Source organism: Sceloporus occidentalis, unplaced genomic scaffold, assembly GCF_023333645.1.
Source record: "Sceloporus occidentalis isolate IW3139 unplaced genomic scaffold, rSceOcc1.0.p SCAF_62, whole genome shotgun sequence".
NCBI lineage: Eukaryota > Metazoa > Chordata > Lepidosauria > Squamata > Phrynosomatidae > Sceloporus > Sceloporus occidentalis.
In genome coordinates, this window is record NW_028317042.1 from 3,270,033 (window position 1) to 3,293,634 (window position 23,602).

Genomic DNA, 23,602 nt, shown 5'->3' on the forward strand with positions numbered 1-23,602 from the left:
ACATTATATACAAATATATTTATATTTATTACACCCACACACTGATTTTATATATAGAACGTTTTTTGTTTTTTTATTTTAAATACCAACCATATTAATAAAACAAGAAGTTCTCATGGCAATGTGTCTCCAACATCAATAGCAGAGGACATCTGTCCTCCAGCTGCCCTAAGATATTGCCCGATTCACTGCTTTGTTGGTTTAGTCTTGCCATCCAGCCACTTTTTGGTCAAGAAATCCTTAAAACTATAATAATATATTATATATATATATATATATATATATATATATATATATATATATATATATATATATATATATTATTTAAGGATATCTGCCAAGGGGCTTTCACTCTCCTGATAGAAACACATGGGAGACACAAATGTAATACACAATTCTGTTTGAATCATAAAAAGAAAAAACATCTTTATTTTACAAATTTAAAAACATAAATAATATTTACACATGTTTCAAACTCCTGCCAACAATGAAACATGAATTACAAAATGTGTTGGGTAAAACTGCAAAACTTTAAATTCAAACACTTTTTTCTCTTTTTTTTTAACCAATTGTTACTATTGTTTTTTATTTTTAAATATACGTCTTTTTTTACATGGAAATAACATGGATAGTAAAGTGTTTGTTTTCATTTGGTGGCACTGAAGGCAATAAAAAAATATCTACTATCAACTTACATTCTGGATAAAAAGATTTGAAATCTCATTTTTTTGTTTTCAGGACTTAAAATAGAATTGTGAACTGGGTTTTGCCAGCGCCCCTTATAAAACAAATTGCAGTTCCTGACTATTTTGCAAAACATGCTCCACATTTAAGAACCAGCCACTGAATTTGTATCCAACATTAACTCTCTTGGTGAATCAAGGAAAAAAAAAAAGCATTGTTTTTCTCTTTTCCTATTTAAGATGAAACTTAAATAATTTGGTAAAATGTACCTGGACTCTGACAGTCTCCCCAGAAACATACAGTCGTATCTTATTTTCATGCCCACTCGAAATAAATCAGAGACGCGGTAAGCAATGGCTTAGGCAGAGCCAAGATTAATCTGAAGATCATTCCAACCTCTTAAAGGTGCGAGGACTCAACAGGAAAGCTTGACTGCAGTCGGCATCAATTGCATGCAAGGCGAAGCCATGTAAGAAGAAGAAGACGACAGGTTCCACAAAGACCTAGAACCACTGACTTGTACAAAAATAAAACATTCAGCTTTGGGACACAAAGCACTAGAACTGGTAATCTGTACAAAAAACGAAACCTCCAGTTTTGCAACGCAGTCCCTCTTTACAGCAAAACTGTCCAAAGTAAATCATTGCGTTTCAGGCTTTATGTACCTACTCTTCCACATTACTAAAGGGGTCCTCTCGTTCTCTGTGGAAGTGGTGGGCAATCTCTGACAGTCCCACTGTAAAAACATCTGCGATGAACTGGGAAAGCATCGTGGGATTAACTAATCTATGGAAGGCTAGTGGTTAACCAGCAGTTTAGGCAGGGATTGTGACACACAGAGCTGTCGTTGGAAACACCTTGGAAGTTTTTTTGTCCAATTCTTCATTTTCTCCTGATGTACAGGTGCTTTGCCACAAATGCCTTCATCTGTCCTGCATCGCGTATCCCGTGCCCATAACGACACAAAGCACCATTAAAAAGGTGCCTTGTGTTGGAGAGAGGGACACGATGGGGACAAACACTAACCTTGCCGGGGCTCTCCACAATTCATGGCATACATGCTTCTAAAATGGCAACGATACCGCACAATACATGCCTGGGCCTTAAAGCAACAGAGCCTCTGTAGCCATGCAGCTATGATCGTCGCACGACCCTCCACAGGTAAACGGTCAAAGGCAAAAACGATGAGGGCATCACCTTGCAGTAAAAGAAAAATTCTGGTTTATCAGGGCAGTGTATTCACTTTGTGGTGTTCGTCTCCTGGTTTTTGGGGAAATGATGACCGGCTTTGCGTGGCTGAGAGGAAACCGCCAGAGTCCCAGTTCCATCCACTGGGACACTAAGGAAAACGCCATGGCCTGGGGACAGGAGTTAATGATGACGGAAAGATTGGAATTCATGGCTGTCCATTGTTGATAAGAGACATTATGCTCATTTTCTCCTCTGCCTCCTCATTAGACTTCGGGGCCACTCCGGTGCCGAGTCCATAGAGACGGCCGCAGTACTTTGCATCGTCAATGTGGTCCTCAAAAAACAACTGAATAAAAGCAAAAAAATAAAAAATAAAACCACCATGTCATTTTACATAAAGGCCACACTAATGCTTTGCATACTACCCCATAAGGTAATACAAACAGCAGTCACATTTTTTTTTTTTTTTTAATAGGCTTGAAAACTTAACAGTCGCCTAACCAGATCTGCTCAGCAGCACTACAGGGTGAAATGCTCATTAAGGGGTTAAAGGTACATTTGCCAAATAGACATGTTCAACCCTGAACTCTGCTGCTAGGGGAGGGAGAATGTGCCGCAGCGCACACCCAATGACTACAAACGTGATCCTGTGTAACAGGTTTTGCTTAGTTATACGGAAGAGGCAAATGGTGAAAGATGAAAAGGCACAGGTGGCGACATCGCAAATTTGTTTATTACCGATAAGAAAAACTTTTATGCAAACCTGGTTATTACCAATTAAAAGACAATCTGCACCCACCTCCTTCATGCGGAAGAAAGCCATGCCCGTCAGCAGAGAGTCCGAGCCCGCCTGGTGCTGCCGACCGATCCTTTGCAGATCCAGCTGATCTGCCACCTCCTGCAGACCTCCCTATGGGAAAAATACATATACCTGACCATACGCTATACGCAAAATATACATTTTATAAGAAAAAACAAAAGGGAAAGTTTCCCATGTTTCATGTTTTTAAATCATTTCACAGGGTACTCTACCTTGAGGTTCTTGCAGCTCTTCATAAGATACTTCACATCATAGATTGATGGGAAAAAGAGATTCAGAATGTGAAAGAACTCGTGTTCTTCTTCAGGTAGCCTAGAGTCTGTCAGGAGTTTTACCATGTAGCCAAAATCATAGCCACTGCGGGGAGAGAGCCAACAAGTGAAGATCAGAGGCAGGTAGAGTGCACAGAAACAGCAAAATGACAGAAGAAAGAAGCTGTGCCATATATTATATTTTGTGAACCAACACTCCCTTTCTTCTGCTTTATAAAGCTTTACACACGGGGAGTTTTATATAAAAATGTGATTCAGGTGCAGATTTTTTAAAACTGGTCTTGTCCCCATAGCAACAAATGAAATGTTCCTCCTGATTGGACAGTTTTACTAGCTGAAATTATAAGCTTTTATTGTATTTTAAAACGGAATGAAAATTTCCTAAAATGGTATTTTTGCCTGAAAAGGGTCTTCAAGCTTTTAGAGACTGGGGGGCACAACACTCCCCTAAGAAACTAAAGACACAGGACTGTATGTGTTCGTTGCCTAAGGGAGCGTCTATGACACTCTGCAGATGCATTGGTAAGTCGTGCTCCAGACTCCCTGGTGTCTCTTGGGAGCAGCTGGTGAACGTCTGCACGATGCGCTTAGACAACCTCCGCTGCTGCCGGCAGTTCCGTCGGGGGTTCTATGACTGAGCACAGGAGGGTCATATGGCGCCGGCGCTCCATCATAGAAGCCCCAGAGGAAGTGCCGACAGCAGCGGAGGTAGCCAGAGAGGAGGATCCAGGTCCCCTGCAGCTCTGCGGGGGATCTTAGTCTTGTAGTCAGACCTCTATTTGACTACATATAAGACAAGGGTTTTTTTTCCCAGAGCATTATTCGAGCAAATACGGTAAATTGATTTCTGATACTACCTATTAAACTTAAGTTATGGCTAGAATCAGATGTATATGCTGTCGGTGTCTAAAGCAACTAAAGCTCACCTGTGAAAAGAAAGCCATTTGACGTTATCGCACAGAACCACTCCAGAGGTCATCAGCAGCTCAGCGAACGTCAACGTGTCTATGCCTTCCTCCTCGTGCTTCTGGAACTGAAGGCCGGAATTCGCCAACAAATCGATGGAGTCCTGAGAATACATGTCCTCTCTGCAAAATAGCACAAGACAGACTGTCAGGAGGGCTCCGTTGCTCTTACAGAATTCCTTTTGACTTTAAAGGTTTTAAAAGATTTTTAGGAAATGTAAATTACGACTATAGTGACCCAACATGTAGGTGACCATACGATATTTCATTTATCAAAGCAGTTGGATGTAGAGTTTACAGCAGAGTTGTTTCAACTTGCTAAATTGAAAACGCATTATATAGGGCCATCCCTGGAAAGAGTTCCGCACGTTTATCTACGTTGGCTAGCACAACAAATAGGTGCAATTTCTTACTTATTAGAAATTTACTTTTTCATATACATTATACATTTTTCAATAGCAAAGCCGGTGGAGGTTGCGGTTAGAACTTTTTATCCTTTGCCTCTCTGTGTTTCACTCCGAGCCTTAAATGACGGAGCGCCAACTGTCAGCTGAATTTGTTGGCAGACAATCAGAAGCATTTATCTCTTCAAACGGCTAGGCTGAGTATTTACCCTCATGACAAATATGTCGGAAAGGTTGGCAGTTCTGTAATGTTTCTCAGTGTAGGGAAAGAACATTTTTAACCCCTTAATGATATGTACGGGCTCAAAATGCATTGTTTTCAATGGGTTTAGGGACCGCCCATTGTCCTTAAGGGGTTAAGATACATTTACAAAATTGTTTGATATAAAAGGTGCCTTTAAAGTTACTTTTTTGTTTTGCACAACATATTGAAAGGTGTCTGTCCTCTACCAAGTTGGGAGGTCTACTCAGAATACAGCACAGAGCCGCATCACATTTGGGGTTTGTGTCTTAATCTGGAAAAAGCAGCCATCACGTAAGAAATTAGAGGCACGTACGTGAGGTTAAACTTGAAGTTGAATTGCCACGTGTTGGTCCCAGGTGGATACTCTCCCTTTTCGTTCATGAAAGTGAGTCCCAGCTGAATGATCTTCAGCAGGTCCACGTTACAGCGAAGCAGCTGGTACTGGTAGTCTATCGTGCTCCGAAACTCACCAATAGGCCTTACAACCACCCCGGGAAATTCTGTGTCCTACAAAAACAACATTTATAACAAAATCTTGAGAAATCCTTCATGACCAATAGATTTAACAAGAACTCTTAATAGATCGATTCAACAATGTAAACATCCTTATGACAACAGCATCAAAGATGGGTTAAAACCGGGGGAAAATACATTTTAAAGTGTAAAGAAAGTCCACTTTTTTGTGTTCACCCTCGTTTGTAATCTGCATCACTGCTGGCTGTCCTCCCCGCATTCCCATGTGTCTGATTTTATTGTGGGGCAAAAGCAGCCAAACCTTATATCAGGACTTTGTTGGCACAAGTCTCCTGGAATCACAGGCCACTTTATGTTTGTGTCCCACTTTCCGAAGCGCCAATAAGGAGTTTACCAAGGAGGGCAACAAGGAATGACAGAGAAACTTGGGGGGAGCCTTTCAAATTTCTCTGATCCGTCAACAGCTGCCATGCAGGTTAATTTCCCAACTACCATGTCCACAAACCGCTTGTTACTATAATAACAGAACTTTCCCTCTTTCCTCACCACCACACTATATACTAACAGCATTACAGCATACCGACTGCCCTACTCATGAAGATGATCACTACCTGGATCTTCTCTTCCCTTTTTTTCCTCTTAAACATGTCACGCACTAACCACCCCACCTCTCTATAACTTCACTCACATCTGCACTGGAGGATGTAGCCCCAGCTACTACTCGTTCTTCACGAAGCTCACGTTTCCAACCCCACACATGACATTAATCCTACACCTCCGCCGTTGCCCCCGCACTGCTGAACATACTTGGTAGAAGCCTCACTTCCTACACTATAAATTCATGTTACGTTCCTACTACTCTGCTAAGGAAACCTACGTCACCTCCCCGTCTCATAACCCTGAACACAGCTCCAGTACTTTCAATTCCTCTCTTTGTCCTATCACAGCTTTACCCCTTCCACTAACCTTACTGCCCGACCGCCACATACTTCACTAATAAAACAAACGATTAGATGCCCCGATCATCTCGTCTTTCCCAGTCTCGTGTACTCTGTCCCTAAACTAAGATCTCCAACCCCCCCTCTCTCTCTCCGTGTTGATCCGTACCATCCGCCTCTAAGCACACTACCATGAGTCCTTCCTTCCCATCTATACTTCCTCTCGTCTCCATGCTTCTTGAAAGAATTGTTTACAGTTCCTTGACCCTATTGAATCTGGATACACCTTTCAACATAATACTGGGACTGCCGTTACTAAAGTTACTGACCTCCTCGCTGCTAAATCCAAGGGCCACTACTCTATGCTAATCCTACAGGACATTTCTGCTGCTTCTGACACTGGCCTCCGTGACACTGCTCTCTCCTGACTGTCGTACCTTCAGTATCTCTCTCACCAGTTACCCCCCCTCAGGTTTCTCCCCTCAATCTAGGTACCCTAAAGCTCAGTTCTAGGACCCTTCTGTTCTCACTTTACAAACTCAACTCAATACCACCTGTATGCCGATGACACACAGCTCTACCTATCCTCTCCTGGTCTGTCTGTCTAAAGATTGTGTAACCAACTGCCTCTGTCTCTAACTGGATGTCTGCACGACTCCTACAAATCAATCTCTCCGAACTTCTCATCTTCCCTCCAATGCTAACATTCCCTCATCAGTCTCCCTCAATGTTAATGGTCCAACCATCTTCCCGTCCTCACACACTCGCTGCCTCGGGGTGACCACTCATTCTGCCCCCCATCCAGTCTGAACAAAAACTGCCGTCTCCATCTTAAGAACATTGCCCACATTCACCCCTTCCCAACACAAGATGCCACTAAGGCTCTTGTTCATTCCCTCATTTCCCGTCTTAACTACTGTAACCTTATTTTAGCTGGTCTCCCTCACACCAGTCTCGCTCCTCAATCCACCATGAGTGCTTCAGAATTCCTTTCAAAATCCTGACTCTTATTTTACAAAGTTCTTTATAGCGCTTTCCCAACCTACAACTCTTCACTCATCTCCAAATACACTCCTAACACTCTCTGCTCATCCAATGATCTCGGTCCTCTCCTCGGATTTCTAGTTCTCATGCCTCATCCTCTGGAATGCCCTCCCCGGCTTATCTGCCTGCCTTTCGGTCCTTTAAAAAAAAAAACCTCTCAAGACAAACTTCTTTAAGGATGGCTACAAACTTAGACATTAATGCCCTTCCTCCAATATTCCCTTAGCTCACCTTTCCGAGTAACTCTCAAGAAATAATTATACTAATGTTTCTGGTCCATCCCTAACAGGGGCACTTTTACCACTCGTGTAATAAACCGCAACTCCCTCCACACTGTAAACTCATTTAGCAGTATCGAATCGCTATGGTATTTAATACTTGTTACGCCCCGTTTCCCATTAAAAACAGTGCTAAAAACTTACAAAATATTTACTATCTTTCCCCATTTCTAAATATAAGTGTTCCAAAGTAAAGACGCGTTTTAGCCATAAAGTTTTGGTTGTTTAGCTCCTTTATGTTTATGTTACACGAGCAGTGGTAATAGTAATTAAAGGGTCAGTTTAATGTCCCGGGGAGCCATTCCAAACCACAATGCATATTACAGTAATTTCTGAAGGGGAAAAAATGCATATGGAGGGGTTCAGCAGAATCCTCCGTTACATCCACATAGGGGGGCATCCTAAAAATGAAGAGGGACCACCGAGCTATCACACATTCAAGTGCATATAATAGCTGGAGCGTCCCTTTAAGAGACATTCACTCTTAAAGCGGTATATGCATAAAAACAGTATTTTGGCTTTAATTTGGTAATGCCAGGGGCTGTATGCAACAGAGACACTGTAGCCAGTCATTCTAATTTACACATTTCGTGACTAAGTAGCACAAACAGTAAATGTATTCGCAGTAAACTTATCTCAGAAAATAAAATGGGACTGCTGACCTCACTCACCATTGCTATGTATCCATACGTACGAACCATCTCTCTGATCTTACGCATCTCCTCCTCCAGGTTGACGGCCCATACCTCACAGATCACTTGGCTATTATCCACCACAGCCGCCGGCATCGTGAATGGAGGAAAGCGAATGGGGTGCTGGGACGGAGAAGACTTGTCTCAAACACAGGCAGTTCACCTGACCTAAAAAACAAACAAAAAAAATGGACATCATTAATACGGGGGATGGAAACAACTGACAGTTTACCGACCGGTACAATTTAAAGCAGCGGATTTAACGGATGGAGCAGGACGCTGCACCTCTCCTAAACTGCCATCTCTACACCCCCGGTGTATTTCTTTATTGCAGCCCGTATCAGAAGTAAGCCTAGCGAAGGCCTGTCCATGCCTTAACAAAAAGAGGGGCTGAACAGGACATAAGGGGTTAAACAGCCGCTAACACTTCAGTTAAACGCCACGTCGAAGGTGGATAAATCAAACTTTCCGTCCTCAGTCACCATTATCACGCTATATCTTCCCGTATACGCCGAAACGGTGGTGTTTGGCCTGCGACCGCTCGTTACGGTTACACTTTAAAGTTAAGGACGGCCGGCAGATGGTTAACAGGACTTTAAAGCGTCCATTTGTTTGGCTCGCTAGCCCCATCTGTAATACTGACGCTGCCCATTCCCGGCCCGTGTGCTGCACGCTCACTAACACAGAACGAGGAGGAAAGAGCTACGAGAAAAAAAAACCACACATTTCATCAAAATCACACATTTTCTTATAATTAGTCCACGAAAACGTTTCATACTGTGTGCTTCAGAATGCGTTACCTTATCTAAGGCATGCATATATATATATATATATATATATATATATATAAATATATATGATCCTCTGTATCTGACTCATAACCTTCACACAAACTCACCCAGCTGGTACCTTAAATTATACTATATAATAATATTATTCAATTCCACATCTATAATAACACTAACTCACTCGGTATGGCATTTCCTTGCTCCCTCTAGCCCCAGGCATGTCCTGTTATGAAAACACATAACGTCCGACAGACGTTACAATATTCACGTTTTATAGGATATTATACGCCTCCTGCGCACATAGGCCGTACCGACGCCGGACTTTCCATACTCACCTCCCGGTGCGTGTGACGAGGCTCCCGGCTGCAGGCCTCACAGACGTCGCTACACAACTGGCGCGTACGTAACCTCCTTCTGCTCCCTCTCTATGGCTGCGAGGTGTGAGTGAACGTCCGGACGCTCTAGCATCTAGTCTCTAGTCTCTAGTCTCTATGGCAAAGGAGGATAAACAAGGCTGGGCGAGGGGGGTTCTCTTGGTGGTTACAGTCGGCGTGCGTGCGTAAGCATGGTGCCGCTGACTGGCTGTACTGCGCATGCGTGCACCTGAGGCCTTGTTAAACCTAAAATGCATGTGCCTAGTATTTTGTATAGCGTGGACACACAATACACTTCTGCTGACAGCTTAGTGTTTGTCCTCACTGACTGCTTAGAGTTAATTTTAACATAAAATGCACCTGTTTGCAGGATAAAAAATTGCACCTATACCTTGTGCTAGACAATCTAGGAAATGTATGGGTAGAAAGCGATTCCGATTATGAAAAAAAAGTATAGCGAGATCGCTGGGATAACTGATGCCACACAACCTGCGGTGTTCCCATGCCTACCGACTGTCCCAATTGAGTGGGACAGTCCTGGTTTTGCCACTCTATCCCACCGAGTTCTACCTCTGTCCCACTTTCTTCAGGGCCGAGGTAGAACTTGGAGGGACAGTGGGACTCCAACCCCGCTGTGCCAATTTCATTCTCCTGTATCTGGGACACCAGAGAAGGCATACTGGGGTTGTCCCTTCCAAGCTCTGACCACCGGTATCCCGATTCAATGGGGGTAGAAGTTGGGAGACATGTCATCCACATATTTACAAATAAATAACTTTCTATACACCATAGACTTCTAATTTAAAGTCTCCCCTCACCTATTTCTAGGGTAAGAAATTTGCCCAGTAAACTGTGTTAATAAATCTAGCTACTGTATGGGTAAACGTGACTCTGGGGTGGGCTATGTGGGGCATGAGTCGCAGGGGAAGGATGTCACTTGGCCAGAATGGGGTCGCAGCTGGTGGAGCTGAAGTCCTTAAACCCCTCAGTCAGAGCCTACAGATCCAGAAAGTCCCCAGGTATGGGTATTCGCACAGGCGAACAACCAAAGGAGCCTCTAGGAAACCTCTATTGCCTACCATAGCTATACATTATTTGTGTTTGTGACTGATATTATTCCGAAACTGATGATGACAGCAGATCAAACAACAGGTCGTTATCTCGGTAGTACGTTCCCTGAATATAAATCTGGCTATTATCTGTGCCTCTTTGCTCTGATCTGTGCCTTTAGTCAAGCAGAAAGTCCAGTCTTTATCTACTGTACATATGAAATATTAGGAGAGCGTTGGGCAATAGTTGACTATAGAAACTATCCTCTGTGGACTTTTGTCAAGGTCGCTCAACATGTGCAGTTCATATTAATAGCGAGGAGTGGACGTCAAAACATCTGTACTTGCAAACTGTCATCATCTCTACCACAAGGTGGGATCCACCATCCACACCATAGACGACAAGTCTTGCCTAAGGCTAGGTTTCCACTTGTTTTTTTTTTGCTAAAAACGCCCATAAAAACGCCAATAGCGCCACCTGGCGTTTTTTTTGTGAAAAAACGCTGCAGCCAGATGTTAGCTGTTCTTCAATAGGAAATCGCACAATGACATATCCACTTGGCGTTTTTCTGTTTGGCGTTTTTTCAGTCCTCTTTGGCGTTTTTCTGCTTTTTTGGGCTCTTTGGCAGTTTTTCAGAATCGCAGCATGTTGACACTCTGGCGTTTTTTGCAAGGAAATCTTGGCGTTTTTCTCCAATAGAAGTCTATGGGAGAGAAAAAACGCCATGAAAAAGCCAGGTGGGTTTATTGCCTTGGCGTTTTTTATGGCGTTTTTTTCCACAATTACAATGCAGAGGATGGACCCGGTATCTGTGTGTCCTACGAGAAATAGGCTGGAAACAAACAGTTTCACACAAAACAAAGTTCATATTGAATTCTACACCATTTGGAACTAACATGCCATTACAAACAAACATACGCGACGCATCAACTGGATCCTGCCTGCCAAAAGCAACAGCAAACAATTTGCACCATCATTTGGGGCCAATCTTCCTAGAGGAGCAGACATTCGGAATAAAGCCTGCCTTACAAACCACAGAAAAGAGACAAAAGGGTCCGCCGGGGCGTTTAAGTAGAACTCTACCAAGTAAAGGACATCAGGAGGGGGCAGATACTTGCCATTTATCCTAATCCCTTTTAGCTGGGTGAAACTTCTAACGTGTAAAGGCTGGAAAAACTGCCTAAGGTCAAAAAAAGCAATTTCCACAGAAAGGCTAAAACGCCAGAAAAAACTCCAGAAAAAAACGCCAAAACGCAGGTAAATGCAGTGGCAGTTTTCTTGGCGTTTTTCCTGGCGTTTTTCATCAAGAAAAAAACGCAGGACAAAAACCCAAGTGGAAACCTAGCCTCAAACAGACGTCACGGGATTCCACGAGTGGAATCTACATATTAAATTGATGATCTTTAGCACCTGTTAGATATAATTGTTGTATCATACAAGTATATTAACTCAATATTCTCTTATACATTCCTCATATACAGGGCAGAACTTATTTATGCCGGTCAGCTGCCACATTCTGATCTCCAGGAGGCTTCCAGGTTCTGAGAAAAGAGGGACATCAGGGGAAGAAGGAGGGACAGAAGAATTCTATCACTGAGAACGTTTGCTGGGTATAGGTGACCACAGTGTTCCACAGCCCAAAAAGCCACAATCAGTGATGCATTGGGTGGTAGGTCCATACGTCGGCTGTGCTTCTGGCACAAAACTTGGGTGATCAGGCCTCATTTGTGCCGCTGCCCAATGGCCCAGGTGACACAGTTACTTACTCTATGGAAGACTGTGCTGACCTCAGGGATATGATGTCATACCGCAATACTCCGTACGGTGTCTGCAGAGGGGGCATTGGCCATGGCCAGGTTTATGGCAGCATCCGATCCACGTACACCACTCACCACAGTAACGTGCGTAGGAAATCCAAAGAAAAGGAGCCCTGTCGCTTTTTTACGGATATTGGTGACACCTAAACACCTAATGTTTCGATGATTGAAATAGTTTTAAGATGTCTAATTTCAAAATAGTGCCCCATAAGTGAACAAAAGTATTGACCATTGACCATAGTCAATGCTTTATATTTGAATATGGAAGATCTTGTGGCTTGACCTTCTTTGTCCTTGTGAATCATGTCCTTCACTTTATCCCTTATTGCTTTTCTCCACTGTACATTTTTCTGTATTTTCAGCTTTAATCCTTAATACAAAATCCTACATTTTACCAACGCATGCCTGAGACAAGTGCAGTCATGCTAAAGATTAGTACTTTTTAGTTTCTTTGGAAACGAGAGATAGCTTCATTCCGGACCGTCTACAGTAAAGACGAAGCACCCACATTTTTAATCATATGAAAACACAATATGGTGAAGTGTGACGGGACTGAGAGATAGTTACGGGAGGAGAGCATGTACCGTCCTCCAGCTTATCATGCCCAGGTGTATTCTTTTTAAAGTTACCGGGTACAGACGGCTATATCACTGATGTCGGTATTTGGAACCTTGTGGATCTGTGGCTTTAAGAGGAGTTTCATAATCTGGAAGTGAATGCACTTTGGCTCCGTATTACAGGGAGGTGGAGTTCTTTAGGCTGTCCATAGAGGCATAACAATAAAGAACAGGGTACGAGGCTACTGCCGGTCCCAGTGAACAAAGAACAGGCAGAGGTAAGGAGCCAGGAGAGGGAGGCAAGTACCCCGATCACATCATATCACAGCGGCCCACAGCCTGCAGATAGCAAACCTTTACTAGAGAAACTGTTATAGTTATTATTACTTATTGTTCTATATAGCGCCATCATGATCTGCAGCGCTGTACAATGGGTGGACAGGACAAAGCAAGTAGTATATAACGTAACAATTCGACTTACAGAACCAAGGGGGTAAGCTTACAATATAGTCGGAGTTAGACTTATATAGCACCATCATATTCCATAGCGCTGTACAGTAGGTAAGCAGGGGGTAACGTGCTGAGTCACATAACAATTTAACAATTTAACAGAGATGAAGGGTAAGGAGGGCCTGGCCCAGGTGAGCTTACAATCTAGAGGGAAAGGGCTGGCACCATTTAGCTGGGGGGGAGTGTACAGAGTGGCCGAGTGAAATGGTGTACGTTGAGCACAGAAAGAATCCAGTTGGTGGTAAATGCTGCCTTTTGTCCTTTTAAATCTGGACATCCTGGAGGATATATACGTCAATGTCCTAAAATTTTAAAGTCAGAGCAGCCCAAGGGGCAATTGCTGCCCCTGCCCCCTTACCAGCCCTCCCCTTAATATGGAGAATATATATATTATAAATATAATTATATAAATATATATATATAATACATTGTGCTTCATGTTTACAGTAACGTTAACTGGTAAAACCTGAACCTTCTAGCTGTGATGCCAACTCTTAATATGAGGGTGATGGGAGTGGTAGGGATACGATTTACATACTTTAGAATATGATTCATAGAAATGCTGATGACCTGATACTGCAATTGGTAATAAATAAGTGCTTTTGTTTACGTAATTCCTATAGACCATATGCGTATTATTACTTATTGCTTTATAATCACCAACATATTCTGCGGTGCTGTACATGTAGAGCGTTTAGTGAATGTATTCCGCCCATTTATTATGCACCATCATTTCAGTGAGTATAATTATGTTTAAAACAACCTTTTATTGCTTTACATTAGTCTAATGTCCCATGTAGCGTCGCCAATAAAGAATTCATACTTGAGTGGTTTGTAAGCGCCTTCATTAAACCTCTTTAAAAAAAATTAAGTTTTAACCTTTAGGAGAAGCTGCAGCTCCACAGTTGCTGCACAATGCCACCTCCGTGCTCAGACAAATCAGCGGCAGGGAAGTGCTCTGAAGTCAGTGGGAGTGCTTCCTGCGCATACACATGGGGGAGTCAAATTAAAGACTGTCAGCATGGCTCCCTCTGCAAACAGTAACAGCCAAGTGAATGAATGAGTATTCCGAATCCTAATGTATTTGCCTTATTACTTGACGTTAGCATTCCATCCATGTTTGGACTTTAGTTTTATATAAACAGATATGAAATTAGCTCTTTATTTCCCCCCTCCCTGTAAGATACACACTAACAAACACACACAGATGCACACTCACTATAAAACATTCACTACACTACCAACCACACACACACATTCTAACACACTTACACACTCACTCCGAAACACAGATCATAAAGCATTTCTCACACTTCATTCCTTTATCACACTCTCATTCACCTATCACACCTCACTTCTCTATCACACTCTCACATCTCACCCCTCTATCACATCTCACCCCTCTATCACATCTCACTCCATTCTTTTCTTTTATATATTAATATTTTTTTTGGGGGGGGAATAGATTCGTAATGGGTTGAAATGGCTGCTCTAATCCTTGTGCCTAGTGGTGCTTGAGACGTTAATCCTCCCCAGTGTTTGGTTCAGCTGTTTCTTTTATATCTTTATACTGTGTGATTTTCTCAGAAGAGGTTGTGCATGCTGGACGAATGCTCAGTGCAGAATTATGTTTCAGACACAGTCTGTTCCGACCCTGAACAGCTTGTAATCTAATACAAGATAAAAAAGTTACCGAAGGTCACAAACATAACAGCTAATATATAGAAAAGAATAATACCAAACTTCCACCCCCTGTAAGGTCTTATATGTTAGGTTGCCTTTGGCCTTGTCTTAGGTTCATAGTTTCATGTACGCTCATGTAGCTCAAAGGTTTGGGGTCACTTCAAAATTTCCTTCTTTATGAAAGAAAAGCACATTTTGTCCATTAAAATAACATGAAATGGATCAGAAATCCAGCTCAGAAGGTGCTAATAGTAAATAACTAATAATAGTAAATTACTATTGTAGCTGGAAATGGCTGATTTTAATGGAATATCTTCATAGGCGTACAGAGGTCCTTCATCACTCCCATCACTCCTGTGTTCCAATGGCACGTTGTGTTTGCTAATCCTATTGATGACTGCACCCAGGTGCTTAACTAGAAACCACAGGGCCCCCCACTTCAACAGTTGGTCTGTGCCATCATTGCCCACAAACAACTTGTCTGTACTTTTTTTTCCCCTTGCCCCCCTTCCAACATACACTCTTACACAAATTACACACGCTTACTCATACTCACTAACTCACAAGTACACATTCATTCTAACACACACTCCATCTCACCCCACTTACGCATATATACTCACACACAAAATTACACGTGTATGCTCACATACAAACCTTCACATCCACGCTCACACACACACAATTACACATCCACACTGACACAGAATTACACATCCATGCTCTCACACACACACACAATTATACAGCCACAACCACACAGAATTACACATTCATTCACACACACACACACACAATTACATATCCATGTTCACATACAAAAATACAATCAAAGCTCTGCAGGTTTCTCTCTGGCTGCTTGACCCCGATACGTTCCTGTCTCCCCATACCGGTTCAAAATAGTTTAGAAAGGGCCATTCCGACCTGGGCCCTGCACGCGTCTCCCTGCCCCCCCCCCCCCGCTTAGAATATTAAATGTTCCTGCTCTATCTTCATATTAAATGCATGTTTGTGGTCCAGTTTGCTTGAACTTTGACTCATTTTACAGCATGTGAATCTGTGCGGGGCTTCTTCAGTTATTGGAGCGACCCGGCTGGTGGGGGTCTCTAATGTTGATTCATGTTGGTTTTAATTTCATAAAACAATGTAAAAAAAAATACTGTTTTTTGCAAGTTTGCTGTTTTCTCAGTGGCCTTGGTTTGCAAGAGACGTCATTGCATATTCCCAAGGGAAAGCTCTGCCTTATCAAATAAGCCCCGAGGCTGACTGCGCCCTGCATTCTTCATATGCAGTGATTGATGTTATGCCATTCGGGGAGAGGTGGCACAGACATGGTTTTCCTCATAAGGCATAGTTGCAAACTATCCTGATTTCAGATTTGTCAAGAGAACGTGCTGGCAATGGGTCAATTACAAAGGAGAACTTGCATAAGTGCCGGAAAGGCACAAAACCAGAAGGCTTAATGGCATCAACATTTTATATGGATGATCAGATTGGGTAGTTACTGTGTACGTTTTATCTTTTAATTATGCTTTATTTCATTTACTCAGACCCATTCAACCTTTATCTGTGAAAGGGATGTGCTGGAGATTGTCTTCCTTCGGGTAGCATCCCGTTCGGAGATGGACAAAGCATGACCCACAAATGTTTTGACTAAATGACACAGCCTAAGGTTTGCTAGCATGAACCAAATCTGATCAAATCTGATCTGGCTGTTTTAATGTAGTGATTTTCCAAAAAAACATCCTTGAAGAACGGCTCAAGAGGTGCCTTGAGAGTGAAGATGATTGACAATTATCCCTGGCCACTCCAATGTATACAATTGCTGGCATTGTAAACAATGTCAGAGCACATTTCATGGCTAAATAGGATTTGGCAGGCAGTAGCGCGATAACATGACACATTACATGGGAGTGGGGTTACTTGCTAATAACAATGGCATCCATACTGTATGTAAAGTCACTGCCATTTCTTTTCTGAGAACCTGGGGCAGAATGTTGGGAATTACGTTGAAAAACATATGATAACAAGCAACCTTGACCAAGATTGTCAATGTTCAGATGCGCCAAGTTACCATCATGAATTCTGTTTCATGACAGTATTTGCATTGTAGTGCATGTATTTACCCCAGCAAAGAAGGACGTACAGCAGAATAAGGGGCAGATTTTGGAGTAATGACTATGAAGACTATGATGCAGTCCCTTTATCTGTAGACCTTGAGGCCGCCATTGTTGTCAGTTGTAATATTTTGGATGACTTTGCCTACTCAAACACCACGCTGAGCTGATACTTTATGGCAATGCACATAAAGTCCGTTCCTCCATAGACTTTCATGAGTCAGAGAGTCATATCGGGTGGTTAAGACTGAGCCATTCTGTTATTTTTTTTACCATAGGCAGTATGATAAGTATTTGGGGGGTTTACCTGGTATACAGGGGTATGATAACAGAGCTAGAAAACATACAAATAAATAATAAGCAGCTGTTAAAGCTTATTTTTATCTGTAGTAATACAGATTTTGGTAGGAGTTCCACTTTAAGGTCTACCAAGCTGTTTACGACAGCCTATTTACTTTAGCTCAAAGTGAGAAAACTTAGTTATTTATGACTTCGGAGTGCATTCTAATCTCAATGTGATGAGTAATAAAACTGTTGCCCCGTGAGTTATAAATAAGTGAAGGGTGATTGTAAACATGCATTGTGACTTTATCATCGAGATAAACACCAACAAGTTAAAGGTTATTCCAAGTTGTTTCCAAACTATTTTATAATCATACTTGTATTGGAAAAACAAATATTTTCCTTACTTACGGCGCTTTATACAGTAATGTACATTAGGGGGGTGGGTGCAGACCGCCATTGTTATCAGTCATGTGATATTTGGGTGACTGCTCACGACAGCTCCCCGAGGATGATTCGTTATAACTATGCTAATGAAGTCCATTCTTCCATGATTTTCATTAGGAAGCGTGTCCAGCTTGGTGATTACGACCGAGCCATTCTATTGTTTACCACAGGCAGTGTGACAAGGGGTGTTTCTCTAGTGTTTCCCTTTAACCACCTCAGTTATAGCTGGAATCCTATCCTAAAATCTTACCAAAATAGCACCAATTCAGTTGAGAAAGTGCCATCAGAGGGGCCGATGTTCAGACAGCCGGCCATCTTGGAACAGTTCTCCATTTTGGGCACTGCGTATGTGCAGGTTACATTTTCCGCAACTAGTGACATCATCACCGCATCATTTTCAGCTAACTGGAGCAAAATAAGATAAAAAACGTTCAAATTGGCTTCTTAATAGACAGCAGAACTTGGACCTTTTCTTGAGGTGTCCTTAAATCTAGCGTCACAGTATACTTGGTAATTGGAGGACTGTTCATATTCATTGTGCTTATTATAGAAGTGACGATATATATTCTCTGCAGCATATATTCATAGTTTCCATGTGAAAATGATGAATTTTGTGTCTTTGCAGATGGGTGAAAGTGAGACTCGCAAGCTTCCAGAACGTCGTCGTCAGGTACGATACATTTCTCTTGGATATATTTAATTTACATGTACGCCAAATGACACGCAACGCATACCATTCAAGCAACAGTTACATATCATATTCCTTTTAAATAATTAGAATAAAACATTCCTAATTACTGTTTCTTGTGTATCACTATTGTCATATCCATCTAGGACCAGGGCCGGCTGAAGACTTAACGCCGCCTGGGGCGAAGTTTAAAATGCCGCCCCGGCCAACGCCGGGGGGGGGGGCGGCATTATCTACCCCCCACCCACACCGGTACTTACCCTTAAACAGTCCTGCGGCGAGTCTCCCTGTGCTGCCACGGTGCCGGCTTGTAATGCTGAGCGCCGGAAATTCACGTCACTTCCGGCGCTCTGCATTACAAGCCGGCACAGAGACCGAACAGGGAAACTCGCCGCAGAGGAGAGAGAGAGGGGCCCCGAGCGGGTAAGCGAAAACCACTCGGTGCCCCTCTCTCTCTCCTCCGCTTCAAAAAAAACAAAAAAAAAAAACGCTTGGGGCGACAAAGTGCCGCCCCTTCTGAAGTGCCGCCTGGGGCAATTGCCCCAGTCGGCTCCATTGTAGGGCCGGCCCTGTCTAGGACACAACAATTACACATCTTCCAAATTCCCATTTCAATTCCTGGGTCGATCCGGCCCACAAACCTGCTTTATTACTAATCTATTCCTATACCTAAATGTCCGGTGTGGAATAATACTTTTTGAAGCCCCCACGAGTAGCTGGAAACCACATCAGACCACTCTGTGTAACATTCAGTGTCCACGTTATGTGGCGCGGTTGCTTAGAGATGATTCCTGTCGCTTTCCGCAGGATGTCCATGTTTGGGACTCGGTGAAGAAGACGGCTTTTGTTCTCGGTACTGGACTTCTCACCTTCGCTGCGTTCCGGAACACTCTGACATGGTCAGTCAATATGGAAACGTAGGATGACATTCAACAAAGAAAATGTTTATTCATTAACAACATAAATAGACTCAACAACAGAACAAATTAACCTCAGCCTATTAGGAACTCATCAGGAGGTTTATGATAAGGCCTTAACTTTGGGTATTAAGTCTTCCCCCAACTCCTTGAAGAGTTCGTTCTATGAGTCAATGTGGCTTTTCTGACAACATGTCTTGGAATTTGTGTTTCTTGTAGTTTTTTCCTCCTTGTCGAGTATCATTTTAGTGACCTTGCATTAAGTTCTCACATCTCAGAAGCTACCTCTTTTGTAATCCGAAGGATTGTTCTACAGTAACACTTCCTCCTTAGGACACCAGACTTGATATGATATAGGCAATGATCGAAAACCATATACATTCATACGGCGGCTAGTATTTCATGACTTTTGGCTTGTTGTTTTTTTTAGGCACTTGCAGCGGTTCTGGGGGGCTTCTGGGGACTTTTGGCAATCACAATGGGAAAGGCTCTACAGCTATTACAATGGCAATGAACTGGCGTTGTTCTGTTTGGGTGAGTAGATATTAAACGGCTTTACAGGGATTCGGCACAATCAGTCGAACGTTCGAGTTGCTTAGTTCCTGCAGTTTTCAAGTGAATAAACAAATTTCCAATGATATTAACATGGACTCATCTCAACCAGGTTTTAGGGAACTCAGGGAACGGTGAATTCCATCCATGGCATGAGCAAAACTTTGCTCTAGCGTTCTTTGAAATTCACGACCTAAATGAAAAGGCAGTGTCACGATTTCTAAAACTACAATGGAATTTTAATAATGAACAAGTTTATATTTATGTATACAATATATTTGTATAGATTTCAAAATTACCGATATGTGAAGATATCACAGGGGAACCTAGTTGTGCATGAACATAGCAGATTCCAACTTATTCTACAAAATCTGCCATTATAATGTAGCTGAGAAAAAGAAAGACCTTCTTCCTTCAAGGACACTTTAGTGGTCCACCAACGAAGACAATCATATTACACATATAACTTTGAAGATGCATTTTCCTTTACAGGCTCCATGGTTATTCCCAGCCTGTCCTTCTGGATGTATAATGCTGTCCTAATGGCAATCGACCTGGCTGGAAAGCCACATTTTTTCACCCGATATCGAATCCAACTAGGAAAGAATGATCCAGTAAGTATGTAGTTTTGATGTCAAGTTTCTAATAATATGAATCTATCTTGCCTTCTCTCATTTCTTTCCCCCAATACCTTTGTGTGACACAGCCACTTGCATCGTGTGCCATCAGAATTTTCATCCAAACATGAGTTCCTTAGCTGTCTGCATGCGGTGCTGTAACATCAGAGGATGCATGGAGTGGGGGATATAGTTCCAACCAGGCACTAGTCGGGCTTGGAGGGTCTTCACTCCATGGAGCCTTTTTTTCCTGGTGTCTTGTTGGGGTGAGAAGAAGACCTCCTTTTCTTCCTTATGGAAGACATCTGTGGACCTAATTCTTTCTCCCGCAATTGACATGTAAACTACTGGAGGACGTGGTTGTATTAGCATGTACATGCTTAATATTCTGTAGTTAAGCAATTTAAATGACAGGATCATCCCTTACTTGTTTTTTTCTTTCCAGGTGGACCCAGCTAGGCTGAAGCATGCTGTGATCACTGTGCTTTGCAACCAGATCTTCATCTCATTCCCAATGGTTCTGCTCATGTACCCTTTCATGAAGTGGTGGGGAAACCCCTGTGGTATGGAGCTTCCCACATTCCACTGGGTCCTCCTGGAGTTATCAGTCTTTACACTCATTGAAGAAACGCTGTTTTATTACTCTCATCGGTAAGTACCTTAAAATATGACATCATCATGAACCTCATATTTACAAGTCTATGGTTGCCGGCCACCTGGAGCGGAATAAATGTAAACATTTGATAAATTTTAATTTGGAGACCTAGCCAGACCCCATCATGAAATCAGTGAAAAAATTAAGAGCATCCAAGCAGGGTATCTTCAAAAGTCCTGTCATGGGTGCCATAAAATCCTACAGGGGTCCAGGCACTGGGGTCACACAGCATCGTTAGAGTTCTGATTTGAGAAATATGGTTACGTTTCCATGGTAGAACCATAACATGAAGATGTTCTGTTTGCTCTCCAGAATGGTGGAAAACATGGCAGGAGGGGGGTTCAACGGGGCCTGAGAAATAACAATGTGTGACTTAGCTGACAGGTAGATGGGGGGTGTTTGGTATCTGTATGTTTGCAATAACATGGGGGACGTGATCAACCCAGGGTTTTTAACGTTCAAGGTACCCTAACAACAAAATATGACGTAATAAGGGCCTGGGCTACGCTCTTCCCTCCCCATGTCTCCCAGAGACAAAGAAAGACGATTCCTATAAGAAAGGGAACCTGAGGGGAAAACTTTGTCTCTAGTAACATCATTCTGCCAAGGAGCTAACATCTGGAGATTCTTTCACTCTTTTTTAGAAGTGTAAGTTTTCTGTGTTTTATCCTTTTTTTTTTTTGTATCCATTTTTTTAGGATTACTTTTGTATAAAGCACCGTGTCTATTTTTACTCAGATCAAATATCAATTAATCAGTTCTGTCTTTGTGATCTGATTTTGAACTCTTAGCTTTCGGAGATAGACGGAGTTATTATTTTATCTTTTTAATAAATGTAGGTTTTTTTTCTGTACTTGGAGTAATTCACAGCGTTACCGAAACCTCCTTAGGTATTTTTAAATCCTTAATTAGAACTCACCCTTTCATGTCCCCTAACGTCACGTGAGAGCTGGTGATTGCTCCCTGTGCAGCTTCTGTGACAGGAGGCCATCAGGGACACTGGCCACCGGTAGGAAAGTACCTTTCTCTTTTCCCGTGTTGATCGTGTATGATTAAAAAGGTCATGTCCTAATCGGGCTGTGCTTAAACATACATTAAGTTTCACCTTTCAAGCAAATCATCAGCCAAGGGGTTGGGAGTGCGAAATGACTTTGTTTTTGTCTCGGACGCAGGTTGTTCCACCACCCCAGTATATACAAGCACATCCACAAGCAGCATCATGAATGGACAGCCCCAGTAGGAGTCGTGTCGCTCTACGCACACCCCTTGGAGCATATTGTAAGTTAAGTCAGGATTAAGCGTCTCTGGCAGAGCGCAATAGTTGAGATTTGAAAGGCGTGGGGACCGGTCTTTGAGAACAAATTATTATTATAAGAATCTGCATTACTCTGGTCCTCTGGGATTGTTCATTCAGCCCCAAATGGTGATCCCCGATGGGTACACTAAGAGAGACTAGTTTGGGGTACCCAAGTCTGGAAGTATAATATAAATACAACCCCTTGACTGCTATTGGCTACATTGGTTTAACACATCATCCTTCTTGCAGTTTTCCAATATGTTGCCTTCAATGGTTGGTCCAATGCTGATGGGATCTCATGTGACTACCATTATGCTGTGGTTCTCTCTTGCTCTGGTCGTCACCACAATCTCACATTGTGGCTATCACCTGCCCTTCCTCCCGTCCCCAGAGTTCCATGATTTTCACCATCTCAAGTAAGTAGTTGCTCTAGGGTCCTCCAAAAGAGCATTTTTCTCTTGAATTTTCACTAATAATAATAGTCTGGCCTGTAAGGAGGACAACATCTTTGACATCATGCTCAACTCATCAGACTTCATTGGGAAACTTGAAGGGTAATTATTTTCAGTTATCTAAAATGTCATTGAATAGTTCTCATGTTCTTGTTGGTTGCATTTTAGGTTTAACCAATGTTATGGCGTTTTGGGGGTTCTCGATAGACTGCATGGGACAGACTTGATATTTAAGCAGACCAAAGCCTATGAAAGGCACATCTTGCTACTCGGCTTCACCCCTCTGAATCAAAGCATCCCTGAAACCACCAAGAAATCCATGTAGTCTCCAGGAAATTAGAGCAAATCAACGCTTCTACAACACTTTCCCCGTGCAAGCATGACCTTTTTCAGCCCTAGCTTTAGAAGAGGATTCCTGCCTACACTGAAGACAGAAGTCACCTCCTGCTGAAATCAGTAGGGTCCCTCAAACGATTAATCTCCAGCATTTTTGGAGACATTTTTCGGGCAGACATTAATTTATTATACATAAGGAAGGAGGCAGCACTAGAGGATATTCCCCTGAACCTGTATGCACCATGCAGACGCACGACTAGAAGGATACATTCCAAATCTGACAAAATTCTTGTTTAATCCTTACTTATCAAGGAAGAACCTCTACTTTCTTCGTGTAAAGGGTTTGAAACATGGATTGTTAGAAGTTGAACACTCTAACATTAGAGTTCTGCATGGTTTATGGCAGTGGCGTCTAGCAGGGAGTTATCTGGGTGCTGTTGAACTACAACTAATTAAA

The 23,602-nt window shown here is 42.5% G+C and overlaps 2 protein-coding genes across 2 annotated transcripts; one reads left to right on the forward strand and one right to left on the reverse strand.

Moving 5' to 3' along the window:
- Positions 1-2,080: 2,080 nt before the first annotated feature.
- On the reverse strand, positions 2,081-8,102 carry LOC149287308 (CCR4-NOT transcription complex subunit 8-like). Its single transcript, XM_089493068.1, has 6 exons — positions 7,986-8,102; positions 4,894-5,087; positions 3,894-4,055; positions 2,908-3,052; positions 2,675-2,785; positions 2,081-2,221 (listed from the first exon to the last, which is right to left on the reverse strand). The coding sequence occupies exons 1-6, from the start codon at positions 8,100-8,102 to the stop codon at positions 2,081-2,083; spliced, it is 870 nt and encodes a 289-aa protein (XP_089349194.1).
- A 10,154-nt stretch (positions 8,103-18,256) lies between these two features.
- Positions 18,257-23,134, forward strand: LOC149287309 (fatty acid hydroxylase domain-containing protein 2-like). Its single transcript, XM_089493017.1, has 8 exons — positions 18,257-18,301; positions 19,127-19,218; positions 19,667-19,770; positions 20,281-20,402; positions 20,851-21,056; positions 22,233-22,338; positions 22,607-22,773; positions 22,978-23,134. The coding sequence occupies exons 1-8, from the start codon at positions 18,257-18,259 to the stop codon at positions 23,132-23,134; spliced, it is 999 nt and encodes a 332-aa protein (XP_089349143.1).
- The last annotated feature ends 468 nt before the right edge of the window (positions 23,135-23,602 follow it).